This window comes from Megalobrama amblycephala, linkage group LG16 (genome assembly GCF_018812025.1).
Source record: "Megalobrama amblycephala isolate DHTTF-2021 linkage group LG16, ASM1881202v1, whole genome shotgun sequence".
Lineage (NCBI taxonomy): Eukaryota > Metazoa > Chordata > Actinopteri > Cypriniformes > Xenocyprididae > Megalobrama > Megalobrama amblycephala.
In genome coordinates this window covers 7,320,268-7,341,020 of record NC_063059.1, presented here as the reverse complement: position 1 = coordinate 7,341,020, position 20,753 = coordinate 7,320,268, and the positions used below count along the sequence as shown (strand labels likewise).

The following is a 20,753-nucleotide window of genomic DNA, read 5'->3' as shown; positions in this document are numbered from 1 at the left end:
AGGCCCTGCAAATGGCCCTCAGAGTTAATTTGATGTGACTTCTGTACAATAAGGCCGGCAGAATGCTAGAAGACCATTCTGCTGCGTTACCTTTTCTTCCACCCTCCTTGGACCCTTGGAAACCGTTGCCTAAATGTTTCATAAGACTGCCTGTGTAAGCCACTCAAGTATTCTATTCCTACAATGCCTACTTTAAGACTATTATTACACTGCGCTTGAGCCAGAGGAGAGGATACAAATAGCAAAGCTTCAGTTTCTCTTTGTTGCAAGTCTGGGATTGGTTTAGCACAATCGGGAGAGTCGTTGTGTTCTAAACACACTCATTGTACGCCTCATTTCTCCCCTTTTGCCTTTGTTAAAGTCTCGGCTTCCATTTTTGTTGATAGCAGAGGCCCAGACACAGTGTGTGCTTACTTTGGCGATTGCATATGAATAGATAGCAGGCCCAGTGTATACTGTGAGAATGCATTACTTTGAGACTTTGATTGCCAATAAGAATTTCACCATCTGATGACTACTAAAAAATTATTTGTTTTTTAAAAAAAAAGTTATTTATGTACCTCTACTGACGACAATTGTAAAAATAATGATTCTTCTCAAGTAGGTTTCTCTGAATACTTCCTCCTTGTTTGGGAAAACTGATAGTCCCGTCAGTGTTGCTGCAACAAACTGGTCGGGATTCTCAAACAAACTAAAATAAAAATGACGTAAACTTCATCAAGACCAATTCAAATTCTACAGAAGAAATTCTACAGAAGACAACAGTGTCATTATTCAACTCAAGTCAGCTGAGTGTTGGTTCAGTTCAATAATTGTGGAAAGAAAAATGAGTATGAAATGAGTTTAAAGGGTTAGTTCACCCAAAAATGAAGACATGAATACTCACCCTCATGTCGTTCCACACCCGTAAGACCTTCATTCGTCTTCGGAACACAAATTAAGATATTTTTCATAAAATACGATGGCTCAGTGAGGCCTGCATTGACAGCAAGATAATACTTTCAATGCCCAGATTGTACTCAGACACATCTTCTGATGCCACTGGACACATCCTCAGTGATGTTCCTGGAATCATTGGGTGTTTCGGTTCTTACAACATCATACACCCTCCTCCAGGTGACCCAGCTGGGACTGATCAGACCCCAGCTTGTGTTCAGCTGGCTAGCTACTTAGTACACCATGGCTCTCCTCTTTTGAGCCATAACCACCTTGAAGCCTTCTCTGCTGCTTCACTGCTGCTGCAGATAGCTGCCTTCTTGCTCACTCCCTCAATCCCCAGCTCTCTGTAGGCTCTAGCTAAGGAACGTGCTGCAAATCCCCTACAATCCCCTACATCCAACCTCCACTGGGATACACTCTCCATCCTGCCTGCTTGCAGTCATTGACCAGTCCTGCATACTCGGAAAGGTTCCTCTCAAAGGCCTCTTCCAAGCGATCCTCCCATGGGACTGTCAGTTCCAGCAGCACAACTTGTTTAGTGGATTCTGACACTAGGACGATGTCTGGTCGCAGGGTAGTAAATGTGATATGGCTAGGGAACTTCAGCTGCCTATCCAGGTCCACTGACAACTGCCAATCCCTTGCAGAGGCCAGAATGCCTACTGATTTCCTTTTCACAGACCTAGGCTGCTCCCCAGCTCTGACAAAATCAATACTATACTTGCTGGGTCGGGACTTCTTTGCCCTCTCAACTCCTGCGCTGATAGCTTCAGCGATGGTCTTCAGGACTTGATCATGCCTCCATCGATACCGTCTTTCTCCAAGTTTGGACAACAGCTCAAGATATGCTCCAGGGTTCCTCGCTTGGAGCACAGTAGGCATGCTGGTGACTCTATTTTCCCCCATACATTCAGATTTGACGGACTTGGCAAAACATCATACACTGACTGAATGAGAAATTTTATGCGGTGTAGCTCAGCCTTCCAAAGCTCTGTCCAGGTGACTTTCCTCTCCATTGCATTCTCCCATCTTGTCCATGCACCTTGTTGTTTCATTCCCACTGCCCTGCAGGATCTAATCTCTTCTACAGTTCCTCTCACTTCCTCCAGAACAGAAAGCTACCTAAGACATATTTAAAACAGTTCATGTGACTACAGTGGTTCAACCTTAATGTTATGAAGTGATGAGAATACCTTTTGTGTGCCAAAAAAAACAAAATATTGACTTTATTCAGCAATATCTAGTGATGGGCGATTTCAAAACACTGCTTCATGAAGCTTCGAAGCTTTACGAATCTTTTGTTTCGAATCAGTGGTTCGGAGTGCGTATCAAACTGCCAAAGTCACGCCCCCCAGTGGTGAACCATTGAAATTTTGAACACTTTTGACGTAACAAAGACTGTTTTACTAAAATCACGTGACTTTGGCAGTTTGATTCACACTCCGAACCACTGATTCAAAACAAAAGATTCGTAAAGCTTCGATGTTGCAATGTTTGTCAATTATGAAACAAAATCAAATCAGCTATGAAGCAGCTTTATAGAAAACAGTGGCGTCATCATCCAGATCAGTTCAGTTTTTGTTCTCATCCGATAGTGTTAATGCAGTCAAATTGATAATATTACTAAACATTAAGTGTCTTTTCAAACTACACACGGTAGTGGCGTGTCTGCAGAATGAATCAGTTGATTGAATGATTCAATGATTCACTCATAAACAAATAATTTGAGGGAAGGAATCAGTGGCTTACCCATTAATGCAGTCACTTGTTTCATTCCTAAACATATCAGTGTTTTGAATGAATCGGTTGAATGAATGCCTCGCTTATAAGGACAGTTATAACCTGCAAAAAGGCTCAATGAAAAGTCCTACTACATTCACTTAGCCAATTTTTGTACCAAAAAAATACGTGCTCCACTTTCAAGTAGTATTGATTTGGAGATATGTCTTACACACATGCTAGCAAGCGATTCGTTTTGGAGCAATCCCAGAGTTTCTCAAGCGGAAATGACTGGAAAATAAAGATTTTATCCTACAGACCAAATCTCTCCCATGTGACATTCCACCATTAATCAAGATCTCATTTCAGCACAAAAGCACAATCAATGAGAAAATGCCTATGATCCAGCTTTGGGGAACATTTACTCTTATGAGTAATAAATCACTTAATGAACTTGCTGTCTTTTGTTTACTCAAATTACAAGCATTTCCCTTTTCAAATCAGGGATAGAGAAAAGGAAACAGATAGAAATGTTAATCTCTGTATTTCCCTCTGTTATATGGGAATGGCCTTATGGGGGTTCAGAAGAGACAGCATGACTTAGGCCTCCAGTTGAGATACACTTTCACTGATGAACTAAGACAAGGTAGTGAAGCCACTTCTATTTTCATTTTCTGCAAAAGAAAAATCTCTCTTCCTGTGTGCTTAGCGTGTATTGGAGCTAGGATGTCTAGGTCACTAACCCTGGAGAAAACAGCTTGCATTAATATGCTGTAATCCAGTGTAATTAGTCAAATAGCTGCACGCCAAGCAGATTGTCACAGGCTGTCAGCTTTGGCAGGCTTGCAAGATGGCCCGCTGTCCCGCTGGCCAGCAGGGATACCACCGAGTGCACATACACGTACGTAACACACCATCATGCTTCAGCTTAGCTTTCAACTCTGGGTCATCAGGGGAGAATTTGGTTTTGTCTGACTGCGACATTATGATCTACTGATTTCATTGTGTAATTAAGTCTGAAACAACATGCATTGACTAGATTTTAAAGTACTGTAAATAATGTCTAAAAATCAGAGTGAATGTTGTTTTAAAAAATAAAATATAAGATTATCATTATTATTAAATTGGTGCAATCTCTTCATCGCATTCTAAATGACTAGATTTGGTACAATTTTCACATTTTTCTTATCAGTTAATCTTACTGCATTTAACAGTTATGAACAGGCATTTTAGTATTAATTTAGTAATCGATTAATGATTACTCTGAAAAGATATTGCAAATTGCAATTAACTGTGAGAATTAACTGCAATACTTGGTTTTACCATCAACTGAATTTAGTTCCCCCTCCATCCTGTTCCTTTCAAGACTTCCTCCACCTCCATCTCTTCCTCATGGTGGGGAGTGATATGCAAAGTACATGTGCGCATGAAATAAACACAGTCAAAATAATTATATCAACACCAGCCTTCTCCTCCCACTCCCGAAATCCTCTAGGAAGCGTTTGACATAAGTTGACGAGGGTTGTCCAACAACCCCTTCAACGCCGCCCGGAAAACGTCTCCATGCGGCGCTGGATTAGCGAGGGTAAAAAGATTTAAACTATATAATTACAAGGGGATCAAGTGCAAATTATCTACCATGCTCAACAGCCAGATTACCCTTCTCTGTTTCCTTCTGACTTACCCCTGAGGATGAAAGCAACACCCCTCCCACTCGACGCAGAGACTTTCTAGCATACACATTCTAGTGCTAGCGGCTAATATTTTTTTACTTATTGTGCCAGCATATTTTTTTTGTTACTCTAGCAGAAATAATGTTTTGTTTTATTATTTTATTTTATTTTATTTTATTTTATTTTATTTTATTTTATTTTATTTTATTTTATTTTATTTTATTTTATTTTATTTTATTTTATTTTGAAAGGATGGCTCTGTAGTATAGGTGTCATGGCTGATAATCTTCAAAGTGCATCTGTTGGCACTGGGGAGGAGGCCTTTGCGGTTTGGGTGGATATTCCGGGAGAAAAGAATAATAGATGAAGGTGTGATGTTCACAACAGCCGAGTTTGGTTGAACGTCTTGTTAATCGTAGGGTGCAAAGACTGTGTATCGCGCAGCCCCCTCATGCTCTTGTTTCTAGATGCATTTTTTCTATATCCATTGCATCACCTACACTGTAAAAAATATTTTGATGATTTATCATAACATTTTTTCCTTTTTCAAATCAACTTAAATAATTGATGTAGTAGATAACATAATATTTTGAGTTTCTGTTGATTAAACCAATCGCCTTCATTGTTTTAACTCAAATTTTTAATTTCAATGAACTCAAAATTTTAAGGCAACCAGATAACTTCAATTTTAAGTTAAACCAACTTTTTTTTTTTTTTTTTTTTTTACAGTGTTACAATACATCAATATGTGAACAGTTGATTTCCAAACCATTGGCATTAATAGAGACTTTGTCCTCCATTTGCAGCAATAAAAATCTGGAATGGTTTTCCACTAGATGTTGGAACATGGCTGCAGGGATTTGCTCCAATTAACATGCATCAGTGAGGTCTGGCACTGAAAATTCCTCTAAAAGATGTTCAGGGCCTTAGTATAGAAGTTTTTCCACAGAAGATTCAGTAAATCATCTCTATGGATCTCTCTTATTATGCTCAGGCACATTTTGATGCTGAAACAGCAAGTATAAAAAATATATAGTCTGAGGAGATTGTTAGTCCTTTGTTTGATTTTAAGCATGTAGTATAACTGAATTAACCAAACTTGTTCATTCAGTAGAGGATTTCCACATATTTTTAGCCATGCACTTTATCTCTTTAAGTTCCACCTTACTGTTTTTCCACGTGATGAGTGTAGAGCTTTGTTTGCAATTTCTCTGTCAGGCTGAAGAGGCTATTCATCAAGCCAGTGCGATTCCAGTCATCTTAAGCGTGATGAGTCTCTTAAGAAGGGCCATTAGTGAGGGCTCAGCAAATGGACCCCATAGAAAATTACACTCCGTCTTTTTAAAAAACCCTTAACACAAGCCCTCTCAAGCTGTTTATCTAGATTAGTGTTAGCCACGTGTGTATATATGTGCCTACGGGGACATTTATATGCCTTTTTCTGCTCATTGTTTCCTTTTGTAGCCATTTTGATTTTTAATGAGCTTCTTTTTTTCCTGCAAACCAATATTTAATGGAAGACAAAATGGCTCAACCGCAAGAAGATTTCACCATGACCAACATATCTGTTTTCATGGCACGCACAACCTCAAGAGCATGCCTGAAATACGGCCCTTGCAGCAAAACCATTATTGACAAACTGGGTTGGACATATTAGGCAGTGATCTGAGCAGCGAGCAGAGCTCATATTCATCCGTTTATCACCGCAGTCTCGCTTCGCGACTGAAACCGTGTCACCCCGACACACGCTCTCGCACACCCTAAATGTGTGTTGACAGTGATTATGCAAAAACCACATCCTCTTTCCGGAGATACCTGCTCTGTGAGCCATTCCCCTTTACTGGGGCTGAAAAGTGGATTCCGTGAGGAGCGTCCAATGAGAGGCTTCTGATAATCTGAAGGAATTTTAAATTTTGCTTATTTTCACCCCTTAGAGCACATGTCACAAACAGGAGAGATCAGATGGGAAATGCAGCCTTTGATGTGCGTGTGTGTGTGTGTGTGTGTGTGTTTTCCCTTCAGATGAGTGTTTCTCATCTTTTAAAAGAATATACAGAAACTTCTGGTAAACAGATTGAGATTTGGATCAATGAATTTCACAAATCATGCTTTGGTTTTATTGTTTATTAACATGAAGCTGAAAGATCTCAGTCTTTTTCCCCTTTTATTCATTTTTTAATCATCCTTTGTGCATTAAAATAAATTATACTTGTGTTCAACTATATACCAATTGCTTCACAATGTGTGTGTATATATATATATATATATATATATATATATATAGATAGATAGATAGATAGATAGATAGATCATTCTAATATGCTGATTTGATGCTGAAAAGGCACAATATGTAAGATTTTTGGATTAAAATATCCAAAAACCGTTAGAACAGTGTTATATATTTTGTTGACTTGTGTACTTACATTATCCCAAATGTTTCCAAGAATGTTTAAAGAGAAATAAGCAATTTTAACCAGGACACGGACCATGTCCGTGCGTCACCTATTAATGACATCATATTCACGTTACCCTCAATTTCCTGTTTTATTTTGTAGAAACCTATGGAAACACCAAAGACGCTTTAAAATATTATATGTTTTATTAGACAGGTGAGCAACTCTTTGGATGGATACATTCATCAACAGAAAACTAATCATGTTATATAGCTCAACACATTAAATCTTAGTGTTTTAATCTCATTTTCTTGATTTACAGCAGAGTACCATGTTTTACCATGACTAACATCAATCTAGCTTACTGCAGTGTGCATTAAGTGTCTCATAGTAGTCGCCAAGCAAAAACAGAGTAGCACTATAACAACTTTCAACACACAAATGTATCTAATATGATAAAACAGCGCTACTTTACCCCACATAAGCTTGACCAGAAGAAGCGGAAGTGGTGACTGTGACATAATAAAAGCTCCACTGCTCTCGAGACGTGTGTCGCACTCATCTTTCATTACCAATCGCTCCAGCGGCCTCGTTTCTTCTCACACAGCACATGGTCCTGCTCTTCTTCATACTACAGTAACGTTAATAATCTCATCCATAGGCACCAATTTATGTTTATGACGGTGGGTGCTCAGTCCATACACAGACCCGTGCTAAACGTGCAGATTCCCATGTGGTCTAGTGGCAGAACTTTTGCTATGCGAGTCAGACATTCCGGGTTCTAATCATCAGTGGTTCTAATCCGTCCTCGATTAGTTTTTTCTTTTCTTTTCTCAATAAGACCAAAGATGTTCTCATTAATGATTGTATATAAAGAGGCAAGAGCAGGGACATGTTTGTGTACATTTTGTGAATGATTTCGCTGGAAAGAACAGAGAGTTGCCGCAACACCATTAGCGATAGATAGGTACGCTCGTCTGTGTGAAGACTGTGCACGATCAACGAGAACGTTCCTCCACTGATAACAGCGGCATGATTTAAAAAACAACACATTCCAGCACCAGATAGCTTCTTATTTAACACAAATTAACGTCAACTGGGTGTTTCCATTTGGCTATCCGTGCAGCAAAATGTTTCAAAAAAGTGCTGGGGACATGTTCCCACCCGCAAATTACACCTATGTTACCAACCAAACAAAAGCACTTTACATGAATGTTGTCGCGAGTCGCTGATATCTGATGATCAGTAGCGGCTCACTAAATAAAATAATTCAATAAATATCTATTTACAATAAGCACTTACAATAAGAAGACCATTCTAGAGAAAGAGCAAGAACAGAGTTTGAGCGTGCATCCAGTTGGTGCAGGAGTGAAGGAAATCTGCCTGCGAGCTGAAAGATTTGTGCTCACACATTACTTGGCCTTTTTCATTAAAATAACACAATAGAAATGGCCTCAAATAAACTTTAAAAAGGTGAAGATAATAGTGTTTGAAAGCTGCAATCGATTTTTCATTGGTTAAATCAATGGAGAATATCTCGTATTTTTCCGTGGGTGCTCGACCATTTTGGCGCCTATGATCATCCATGAACATGATTTCTGCCTGAGTCCTTTCCTGATTCGTTTCCACCAGCTGTGGACATGAAGACAACACCTTCCATGATTCCGTGAAATCAAGGCATCATCAAGCTACACCTTTGTTTTGAATAAGCGACCTCTAGCGGCGAAAAATGTACATAGTGTGCCTTTAAGAAATAGTTCTTATTATTATCAATGTTAAAACAGTTGCTTAAAAAAAGCTGCTTAATACTTTTGTGAAAAATGTGATCGCAGGGATTTCCAAATGAACAAAATTATTTCAAGTTAAGTGAATTAAAACACACCCTGTGAATTAGAACACAGCTTTGCATATTTGATTACAAATACTTCTTTACAAAGTAATTTTTTGAAGCAAATGTATGGGGACATATTGACCAAAAATGCTGTAATTTCTTTCCATGTGATGTAAATTAAGGTTGAAAGGGCAACAGCAGCTCTGAGGAAGAAGTATGTAAGCATGAATTTGGCAGCAATAAGGCTAGGTGACACCCACACACACATTCATACACATGGTGGGCAGACTGGAGTAGTCACACCTTGTCATCCTGTGCTTTTTCTCCTGAAGCCAGAAGCCAACAACAGCCGGCGGTAAACAGTCCAGACCCCCACCTGTTCAAAAACAGGCCCTTTGGTAAAGACTGTCACATACTGTGCTGGTCTTTCCTCTCTACAACTACAGTGCCACAGCATGTCTGCTTTCAAACTCAGCTGCCCCTTACACCAGACACACTGTACACTGCATGCAGTAAAGGCCTTTTACAAGCTACAAAAGTCAGTCAGCCTTTTCTTAATGTGTCCATTACTGCCATTGAGTGGCAGTGATTGTTTTAAAGGTCTGGTTAATTTCTGTTTAATCTCTTTAAAGGAACAGCCAGCCAAAAAATAAAAATGGTCATCGGTTCACCCAAGGTTCTCGTGTTTCGTAACCGAATGAAGTTTTAATATGCCGGATTGCAAATTGGATTTGAGAGCTAGTCAAGATTAATTTTCGATGAATAACCATTTTGATCTATAAATCGGCTTCAGAAAATTTGAAATGTATCGCATGTCAGACATGTTCACAGTATGTTTGAATGCACTTTAATAGTTACATTTCAGCTAAAATAAATGAATAGTTTGACAAAAATCATGTGAATGTTTAGTTAGACTGAGAGTGTATACCAGTTTTGTTTTGTTTTGTTTTGTTGTTTTGTTTTGTTTTATTATTTTTATTTATAAAATATTTGGGTCATTGATGAATAAGAATTTTAAAAGAAGTGTAAAAAAAAAAAAAAAAAAAACTAATGGAGATATAATTAATTTTGAAGTTTTATTAAGTGTTAACAATGAGATTGTGTGGTTTTTATAATTAATTAACACTGCTTTTGTCATTTTTTACAAGATGGACAAAATTTGTCACCAAAAAGTCATTTTGTTTTACCAAAAATTTGGTTTTACCAAATGACACTTTTGGTTATACCAAATGACGATATTTTCAAACAAAGCTAACAGGCTGATATCTAGCTAGCTAGCAAAAGGACAATCAAACATTTTCATATTACAACATTTTCCATGTTTTATAGCGGTTGTACAAAATTACCTGATGTTTCGGGACATGCGTATGAGCAAGTGAATTTTTCAAATAGTCAAGAGAGAGTTAGTTACTTTGCTTCACAACCATGTGGTCCTTTGCAGGTGTCTAAATGAAGTCACATCCTGTCACATGATATTGACCGCATGACTTGAACCAAAATGGTCCCTTTATATTGGTTACTCCGAATGACATCAATGAAATTTGTTTTTCTGGACATTTTTTCTCATAACAAAGAAATGACTTCTGCATCATTTTAATCCCATTTTGATGTTGATATATGATGATTTAAAATCATGCCAGAATAAAAAATATATACATTTATTACATTTTAAGATATTTTAATCACAAATGCAATGGCTGTTTTGGCCTTTGGACGGTTAATCCGAATGACCTTTTGACACTTCAAAATCTTTAAAAACCTTTATACCTTTGGACAAAAAAAATGACCCATCATGTCATTGACCCATTTATTAATATTTATTTTTAATATATAACATATTTATTATTATTATTATTATTATTATTACTAAAATAATTTTGTGGAGCTTGACATTGGAACAAGCGTCATGTACATTTTTTCAAATGTGTTTCATAGAAGAAGAAAAAAGCTACATGGGTTTGGAACAACATTTGGGTTAGTAAATGATGAAAGAATGTTCATTTTGGGTAACTGTTCCTTTAAATGTATCTATGTGCAGATAAAATGACTGTTAGGCTGTAGGGTTTGAACCTCTTTAGCTCATATATACATTTTCTCTCACGCACCATAGGGAGTGTCTCACCATTCTTGAGATGAGACAAGTGCTCTCACTTTCTGGCCACATTTTCCCCTCTCTCATTCCACACACACACGCACGCATTCAGTCCCAGCAGTGGAAGCCTATTAGACAAATCTGCAGAGAGCCCAGCAGAGGTGCTATGATGGCAGGTTGTCAGTGCGACAGACGACCGGCTTTATAAACATATCAGTCATGCTGGCTGTTATATCCCTGGCCAGACTCAGCACACATTTGACATGGAGAGGGATTGCACTCATCTCTCGAGGGGCTGTGTGAAAAATTGTGTCCGGTTTAAAAATGACGGATCTTTTTGATATATTCACCCCTGTCATAACGTTCCATTTGGCGGGCAGTTCGGGGCGTCCTTTGAAGAATAAGAATGGTGAAAAAGATTAGGCTTGGATGTCATGCTCAATAATGGCTGTTAACACCAACAAAATGAGAAGAATTGTGGGGCCTGTTGTCGATAGGGGCCCGGTGTTTATTTACAGAAGCCAAATTTATAAATTGCATTGACAACAAAACAGTTGGCTTATTTCACTGATGCAATAGACATGTTAATATGCATCTGTTAGGAGCCTTTTACAACCCTAACAGCTGTATATACAACAGACATAACCATCCAAACGTGGGCTAGGTAGCTGTGCGGCCCCTGTGTGTGCGCTGACAGGCCGTGAGCAGTGAGGTAAAAGCCTGGAGCCTGTTCCTGCTCGGCTGCTGCTGGTGTGATTAGATTGGGGCAGAAGCCTCCAGCTGGCAGGCCTGTCTGGGACCCGGGGCCGCTCGTCCCTGACACTCGTCACCATTGTGACACCTCTGACAGGCAGCGGACAGCCCAGCCAGACAGGTTCATTAAGCCCCATTTTTTACAGCTGGGCCTCCGTCCTTCTCTCTCTCTCTTTCTCTTATTCTCTCTGTTTCTCCACGATGAGAACAAAAAGACGGGAGAGAATAACGACTGCACTTTGTCAGAGACCTCTGTGTCTACAGGGGCACTGGCTTCTTGATGTTTGATGTGCCAGCTCTGTTGTTATGACAAATTTTTTTGTGATGTGACCTATTTTGAGACGCTTTTTCTCCAGCAGTATCTTTTGTTGTCGGCTAACCCTTTGGCCTACGCTTTGTCACAGGAAGAGACAGGCAAGGGCATGTGTAGATGCATATAAATTTGAATATGTCCACTGAAACACAAAGAGGTCTTGTATTGTTTTTTAATAGGGTTTTGTTGTTGTTGTTGCTGGTGGTGTTGTTGTTTTCTGGGGGCAAGCACCTGTCATATTTTGTTCAGATGTATAATAACTACTTCTTAATTGATTTATTTGTTTTTATTATTATTATTATTATTATTATTAATAAACATTTTTATTATTTTTGTTGTATTATTACATGTTGGTTTATGTTTTTTTGTGTTATATTAATAATATTTATTATTGTTGTAATTATTGTTTTAGCATTATTATTAAATACATATTATAATGTTGGTTAATTTATTATTGTTTATTATGATTTTGGTTGATTTAGTATTGTTTATTATTGTATTTATTATTAAATATCGTTATTATTATTGTAATAAATGTATAATAATTTATTTTTGTTGTTTTTATGATTTATTTGTTTGTCATTATTGTATTAATAATGCTTTTTATTATTATTATTATTATTATTATGTTTATTATTATTGTTAATTATTGTTAATTTGTTGTTTTGTTGTTGTTGTTGTTGTTAAATATTGTTATTCTTGTAATAATTTTATAATAATTTGTTTTCATTGTTGTTTTTATTATTCATTTGTTTGTCATTATTGTTTGTTGTATTAATAATGCATATTATTATTATTATTATTATTATTATTATTATTTTTATTAATTTAGTATTATTTTATTATTATTATTATTATTATTATTATTATTATTGTTATTAATATTATGATTATTGTAACTATTTTATATATTTTTTACTGTTGTTTTTATTATTCATTTGTTTGTCATTATTGTATCAATAATGATTATTATTATTATTATTATTTTGGTTAATTTAGTATTGTTTTATTATTATTATTATTTTTGTTATTAATATTATGATTATTGTAATAATTTTATAATATTTTTTACTGTTGTTTTTATTATTCATTTGTTTGTCATTATTGTATCAATAATGATTATTATTATTATTACGATGATTACTTGAGTATTGTTTTATTATTGCTATTATTAAATATTGTTATTATTGTAATATAATTATATTATTGTATTTTTTATTGTTTTTATGATTCATTTGTCATTATGCTATTATACATTATGCATATCATTTGTTTGTCATTATGCTATTAATAATGATTATTATTATTATTATTATTATTATGTTGGTTAATTGATTGTTGTTTTATCATGTTTTATTGTTATTATTATTATTATTATTAAATATTGTTGTTATTGTAATTTTATAATAATTTGTTTTTATTGTTGTTTTTATGATTAATTTGTTTGTCATTATTGAATTAATGCATTATTATTATTATTATTATTATTATGTTGTTGTTGTTGTTGTTGTTGTTGTTGTTTTTCAGGTTGTTGAACCTTTTTGTTTCCCTTCATTCTTGCTTCTTACAGCTATTGTTGTTCTCTCTGTTGTTCTCACAGCATGTAGGAAGTCATTGAACCTCTAATGCCAAATCTCCTGAATTGTTCTTTTAACTATACCTATCCACGACCGTTTCTACGACAGCTCTTTGAGTTTAGGTCTGTCGAGGGCAAGCATATCTGTATATCTACCGTTGGTTGTTTGTGGTTTGTATGGCATGAGGGTACCTACAGCGGTGCATGGTGAGCATTTTGATATAATCCATTTTTAATTGATCCCCAGAGCTTCTGAAGTGACAGGAGGCTCTTCGATGTCAGTGTTTATTCTGGGGAGAAATTAAGCAAGGCCAGTCTGATTGGAGGAGGCTTTCGGTATCTCTAAAGATGAATTATCTTTAGGTGCTAACCTTAACCGATACCCATTCACAGTTACTGTACACAATGTCCCAAACATTTCCTCTACCACAAAACCTTTCTTCACCTTTGTACCCTCCCAGAATGGGCTCTTATCTATGTGCCACTAGGCATTCTTTTTTTTGGGCTTGAAGAACGTCAGTGTGTGTACACATATGTTTGTGTGTGTGTTGTGTATACCTCTTGGTCCGTTAAAGTGGTAGGTGGGGAATGGAGTTTGGCTCATTCTCACTTGTCAGGATGAAGCTCTTGATCCAGCCTCCAAGGTCCCTGGGGGTCTCCGAGGAGAAACTCACTAATGATCCCCCTCTTGCCCCAGCCCTGTGTTAGTATGGATTATTTACGGCCGCCTTACCCCCGTAGGGACTGTGTTCCAACAGCACGGTGAGAGTGCCGGCCCCACAAGAGATAGACGTGTCAAACAAAATAGAGGAAAGGTGGAAAGATGGCCCTTTGCATCATCAACAGAAAGCAGCGTATTGCATCTTTTTAGAGACGCCTCCATTTCGAGATAATCAAAGCCTGGCCTGTCACTCACTGGATCCCAGCCAACATTTTTGACGGGAATGGAATGTTTCACAGTGCTCCGTCAAAGTGGCTTCATGGCATGATGATTGGAGTGACAATCAAACTGCAACAACAGAATGTGTTTCCCAAGCAACGATCATAACACGTGTGACACCGTATTGAAAAACAGTCTGGAAAATCTGTTGGATTGCAGTTCAGTTAACGAATATCTTTCCTTTCTCCTGTGCGTAGGTGCTGGTCTACTCTGAGGGGCTTCACGGCAAATGGATGTTCAGCGAGATCCGAGCTGTGTTCACCCGACGTTTCCTGCTTCAGAACACAGCGCTGGAGATCTTCATGGCCAACAGAAGTAAACATATCCTATGTGTTTTCCACCTCACGAATGCAAAAACAATGATCACTCAAAGCATCTAGTGCTCTAGATCTCTGTCCTGAGTTTTCATAACTTTCTAAACCAGCAAAACATGCTTGGTCAACCAGCTCCTAAAAGACCACACTGGATGACAGGTTTTATGGGTAACACTTTACAATAAGGTTCAATTTGTTAAGATTAGTTGGAAATTCATGCTAGTTTGCAGTACAGGACCATTGATAGAATTCACAGGACCATTTTTTATGGATAAACCCACCTCTACATGCCCAATAAGTAGGCTATACTAAACTACAAAGGTTTAAAGTACAAAATATCTACACATTTAAGTCAAAATTAAAATAGACAAAATCTGATCTCCTAGACTGTTCTGTGACAGACAGGTTTGGCTGAAGTACTCAGAAGAAAAATGTGTGAAAATTGATAACAAATCAATCAAAAGTCTTTTAAGCTTTTCTCAGATTCACTGCTGGCATAGTTAAAGAGTTTTGTCAGTGTAGCAAAGTAGCTCCCCAACATCCCTGTAGAGTAATTGAATTATGTGCTAGCTTTGGAGATTTGTCAGCTCTTTTCTTTATATAATAATTTATGTCCTCCAAATTGAGAATAGTGTGAGACTGAACGATTGCTAAGCTGCATTTGTTTACCTGTTTTGAAGTCTTTGTACTGTTTGTGGAAATGTTTACTCATATTTGGATGTACTCTACTGTAGGCCTTTGTTTAACATGTGACATCATTGCCTCCCTCAGCGTCCGTCATGTTTAACTTCCCCGATCAGGCCACAGTGAAGAAGGTGGTCTACAGTCTTCCTCGCGTAGGCGTCGGCACAAGTTACGGCCTTCCACAGGCCAGGCAAGTCTGTTTCTAGTTCTCTGGAACACCTGCACGTGGTTGCCATTCAAAATATTGTTCAAAACAATGTTTACGTTGTCTTTATTTTGTTTAAAAGTCTAGCATGATGACCACATCAAATGTCAGAAACGATTGATCTTGAGTGTACCCTTTGCTGTGTAACTGTTTGGAATACTTTGAGGTAGAGGTAGTTACTTGTGGCATGGGTGTTTTTGCATGTTTGTCCCTGACTGAACCTACCAAATAAACCCATATTCTTTAGTGTGTTTCAACTGAAGTCCACGCTAGTCACAATAAGTGTAGATATGTACACAAGTCTACACAATTACTGACTAAACATATAGCAAACAAGGACATACACCGATGAGCCAAAACACTATGACCAGTCACAGGTGAAGTGAATATGGTTGATCATCTCCCAGTCTTCTGACGGCAGAAGGTCTGGACTCCATAGCAGCTTTCATTGGCCAAAGACCGTCCAGTGGCCATCTGACTAACATGTAAAGCAACCAATCACAGTTCGTTTTGTTCTGTGTCATGTTTAGGGGCATGAAAAGGTAACATTGATGTCCCTACAATAAAACTCTTGGACGGATTTTCAAGAGTTTATGCTGTGAACTTGAACTGTGAAAATCCAGTGTTTAGTTGATCCTGAAAAGTGCTCATTGTCACAGTTGTAAACACAATGGCTTTCTTCTTCCATGAGGGAGTTTGGCCTCACGGCATCTTTGTTTCTCTCGGAAGTCCTGTAGAATGCAACCAATCAGATGACGACTATGAAACTCCTGAAATGTTTCCAATTTTGTGTGTCATGTGCATCAGACATTCAGCCAACGGTCTCTGGGCATGACGTCTGAGACTAATCATCTTAAGGCCGCATCAGATTAGATGGTAAGCAAACAATCAGTTCTCGTAATCAACATGTTGGATGCATGAGAAATGGGATCCGAGGGATTTGACAAGGGCCAGATTGTTATGGCAAGGCGTCAAGGTTACAGGAGGGACAAACCACAAAGCGGCAAAAAGGGTGTTGGGTACCCAAGGCTCATTGATACACGAGGGCAACGAATTTAAATAATGGTTATGGGAGGTTCTGCTGCGTATGGGGCTATGTAGCCGCAGAGCAATCAGATTGACTATAACGACCCCTGTCCACTGTCAAAAGCACCTACAATGTGGAAGAAGGTCGCCTGGTCTGATGAGTCCCATTTTCATTTACAACACGTGGACAGCCGTGTACATGTGTGCTGTTTACCTGGGGAAGTGATGCACCAGGATGCACTGTGCGACTGGTGAAGGGAGTGTGATGCTCTGGGCAATGTTCTGCTGAGAAATCCTGGGTCCGGCCCTTCATGTGGATGTAAATTTGACAGATGCCAGGTACACCCCTACATGACAATGGTGTTCCCTGGTGGAATTGGCTTCTTTGAGCAGGATAATGCACCCTGCCACACAACACATTGTACAAGGATGGTTTGAGGAATATAAAGAAGAGCTGAAAGTTTTACCCTGGCCTCCAAACCAATTGAGCATCTGTGGGATGTGCTGGACCAATAAGTTCGATCCACCTTGCAACCTACAGGACTTGAAGGATCTGCTGCTAACGTCTTGGTGGCAGATACCACAGGACCCCTTCAGGGCTCTTGTAGAGTCCATGCCTCGGCAGGTTGGCCCTGTTTTGGTAGTGCACAGAGACCAACAGCATGTTAAGCAGGTTGTCATAAAGTTTTGGCTCATTGATGTATATCTATATACACACTTATCCAGGGTAGTGTGGTATACTAAAGTGGTCCGTATCAATAAATAGGCTTACGGAACGTATGTCACACTCTACCCCGGATAACTGTGAGTGCATTTCATTTTGAAAATCTGTCAATTAATGATTCCTTATGTTCAGCGATGTATTCCTAATATTATGGCTAATAATAAGTACTTCATTCTCTTGCTCAGAATTATTAAAAAACACACGCACATCGGAGGATATAAACATGAAACAAAAAAGAAAATGAAACATACAAGTCCTGCACGTGGATGAGAATCCCTGAGAGAGGTCCAATTTAGGCGCTGCACCAGAATTCTCTGTTGTTCTCATATTTTTAGCATGTGTGCTGCATATACTTCAAGAGCAAAGGCACATTATGGTCATCTGCAAAGAATCTCTTTTGCTGGAACTGATGCATTCATTACACACCACAGTAAAGTGCGTGACAGCCTTGCGTGTGTGAGCTGGTGTATTCTTTTGTCTTTTTTTGGAAGCTAAATGTTACAATGTCATATTTTGAATAATCCATTTGCAGAACAAGCCAAGTCCACAATAATCAAAGTAAATGAAAGCAAATGTCGAGCTGGACTTGAGCCCTGCTTATTGGTGAATTTTGTGCTTTTTTTGCAGGCGGATTTCTTTGGCCACCCCTCGTCAGCTCTTCAAGTCCTCTAATATGACTCAGCGCTGGCAAAGACGGGAGATCTCGAACTTTGAATACCTGATGTTTCTCAATACCATTGCAGGTCAGAATTTTTTTGCATGCCAGTGTTAAATAATCATTTAAACAAAATCATTTTGGACAATTTACAATCATGTCAGCTTTGTGTTTTTAAAATAAATTGTCTAGAATCTTTTGGTTAGACATGTAGGCTGGCAGCAAATTATTATTTTAAAAATATATGTATTTTAGTTTGTTTAAATGTTATTATCAGTTTCTTTTTTTTCAAACAAAAAGACACTCTGACAGAAATGTACTGTCTTTTCCCTCATTATTTATTTAGGAGCTATATTTTTTCTTCATACTCAGACGCTCTCGCAAAAGCGAGAGCCTTGGACTCTTTGGGATAATTAGTGTGTCTCTGTGAGTGTGTGCAGAGTTGAAATATTCTGTTGCAAGTCTCTGATGTGAACTAGTGAGAATTCGCGCACACACCTCCTCTTGACACTGAAATGTGTCATCCCTGCTCACGCTGCATATTCATGCATATTTATATTTAGCTCCGGCTTGAGTTCGAAACATTATTGTCAGCTAATTAGATGTAAGGCAGAGTTGGAATGGGGTAAAATTCATTAAAGGCAGGAGTGGTAATGACCTGTGCTGACAGAGGTGTCAGTGAAGCCCGGGCCCACCGACAGGAGAGAGAGAAGGGTGTTAATGTGAAGCCGGTCCGCTCCTAATTAAACACTATTGCGGTGATATTAACATCTTCCACCCGGGCCTCGGTCCTGTCAGCTCAACCTCCCCTCATCTCAACCTTTTTCCTCCTCTCGGCCCCACTTCACTGTGTGGCATTAACCTGGTTAATCAAGACTACCTCATCCTAGACCCAGAATATCTCAAGATCATTACGGGATGAATTTGTTTAGTGTCAGGGCAAGTATCAGAATACCAGAAGACTTTTATTTATATACTTTTTGTTTTATTTTATTTTATTTTATATTTTGTTTTATTGTATTTATTGTTTTTTTGTTTGTTTTTTTATTTTATTTTATTTTATTTATTGTTTTATTTTGTTTATTTTATTAATTCATTATTTTATTTTATTTTATTTTATTTTATTTTATTATTTTATTTTATTTTATTTTATTTTATTTTATTTTATTTATTTATTTTTTTTTCCTATCAATTGCAGCCTAACAGCAAGGATGTTGTTCTGACAACACCAGTGCTTTGCATTGATTATTATTTTTATGCACATATAAATGTATTGTGTTGATAGAAAAACCAAAAACCTTTTTGTAGCATTTTTACTGTAAATAATCAGTAATAATATTATGTTTATTACAATAATAGCAACGGACTAACTAATGGCATGTTTGTTTAATTAACAGCATTACAACTGAACTGCTCATATTGTATAAAACCACTTGAGGGCTTTATAAATCATGAAAGTGTTTTGTCTGTGCTCTCTAAGAGGTGGCTGTTTAAGAGGAAGATTAATGACAGCCATTTGTGATGAGTCTGGTAATTAGCCCACACACGCTATCATCTCCAACCATCATGACAGGCCTGGAGAACCCAGAACCAAAGCCCACATCCTAAAACTCTCCACACCCTTCACACATGCTCTCCTGCTATTCTCAGTCAGTTTTCTGAACTGAGATGCCACTGTGGGTTAGTATCACTTCGGAGGATTTTAACATTTTGACTAAGGTCAGGATCGGGTTTACTTTGTGCCCTTCCAGAGTTCCACAGGAAATACCAGGCTTCCAGTCGTTGTCTAAGTAATCACACTGTAAAGATGAAATAGCCCCACTGTATCTCTTTTCTGAGAGATTCTGTATATCAACATAACCAGACTTCAGTGGCGTCCTTACAGCTCCGGATCACAGCGGTAGCCAGACGAGTCTGGAAACTTTTCTGTCCACACAGCAAGCACAAATCACGCCAGCACCTTTGCAATGTCTCATAGAGGGTTTACAGGGCTATATATCAAATTGGCATTTTCCAAAAATCACTTTTTATTGTTTTTTTTTTGTTTTTTTGTCTGTGTGTGTGTGCATTGAAAAGCCTAAAGTTTTGGCTACAGTTTTCTTTCATAGAAAATCCGATATTGGAGCAGAATCTGCCACATGCAACATGTGTGTGTGTATGTATATATATATATATATATATATATATATATATATATATATATATATATATATATATATGTGTGTGTGTGTGTGTGTGTATATATATATATATATATATATATATATAATTCTTCAATATATGTCAATTTTTTGAAATTGAGATTTATACATCAACTGAAAACTGTATTTGGCCAAGTATTTAAAAATCTGGAATCTGAGGGTGCAAAAAAATCAAAATATTGAGAAAATTGCCTTTAAAATTGTTCAAATGAAGTCCTTATATATAACATATATAACATATATATCCTGCATATAACAATTCTTTTTTTTTTTAATATATTTACAGTAGGAAATTTACAAAATGTCTTCATGGAACATGATCTTTACTTAATATCCTAATAATTTTTGGCATAAAAGAAATATCAATAATTTGCTACAGAGACCAACAGCATGTACTTATCCACTCTTATCCTTGTTTTTGCTAATTTGCTTCTAGGCTTTTGCTACAAATATACCCGTGTGACTTATGACTGGTTTTGTGGTCCAGATCGTGTGTGTGTGTGTGTGTGTGTGTGTGTGTGTGTGTGTGACCCTGGACCACAAAACAAGTCATAAGTCGCAATAGTCATAATATGTTAAATAAAAACTGATGTTTTTATATTTTAGTTTATTCAAATGTATTTTTAATTATATTTTTAAATATTGTTTTTAATTTACATATACACACATACAGTATACATGTATAAAGAGAGAATAAATGAAAAAAATATGAATT

At 37.4% G+C, this 20,753-nt stretch overlaps 1 protein-coding gene across 1 annotated transcript in view; it reads left to right on the top strand.

Annotated features, from left to right (window-relative positions):
- nbeab (neurobeachin b) overlaps positions 1 to 20,753 on the top strand; it is a 388,285-nt gene that overhangs the window by 298,954 nt on the left and 68,578 nt on the right. The window contains 3 exon segments of the mRNA XM_048159945.1: positions 14,427 to 14,544; positions 15,315 to 15,417; positions 17,810 to 17,925. Coding sequence (XP_048015902.1) covers positions 14,427 to 14,544; positions 15,315 to 15,417; positions 17,810 to 17,925 — 337 coding nt within the window.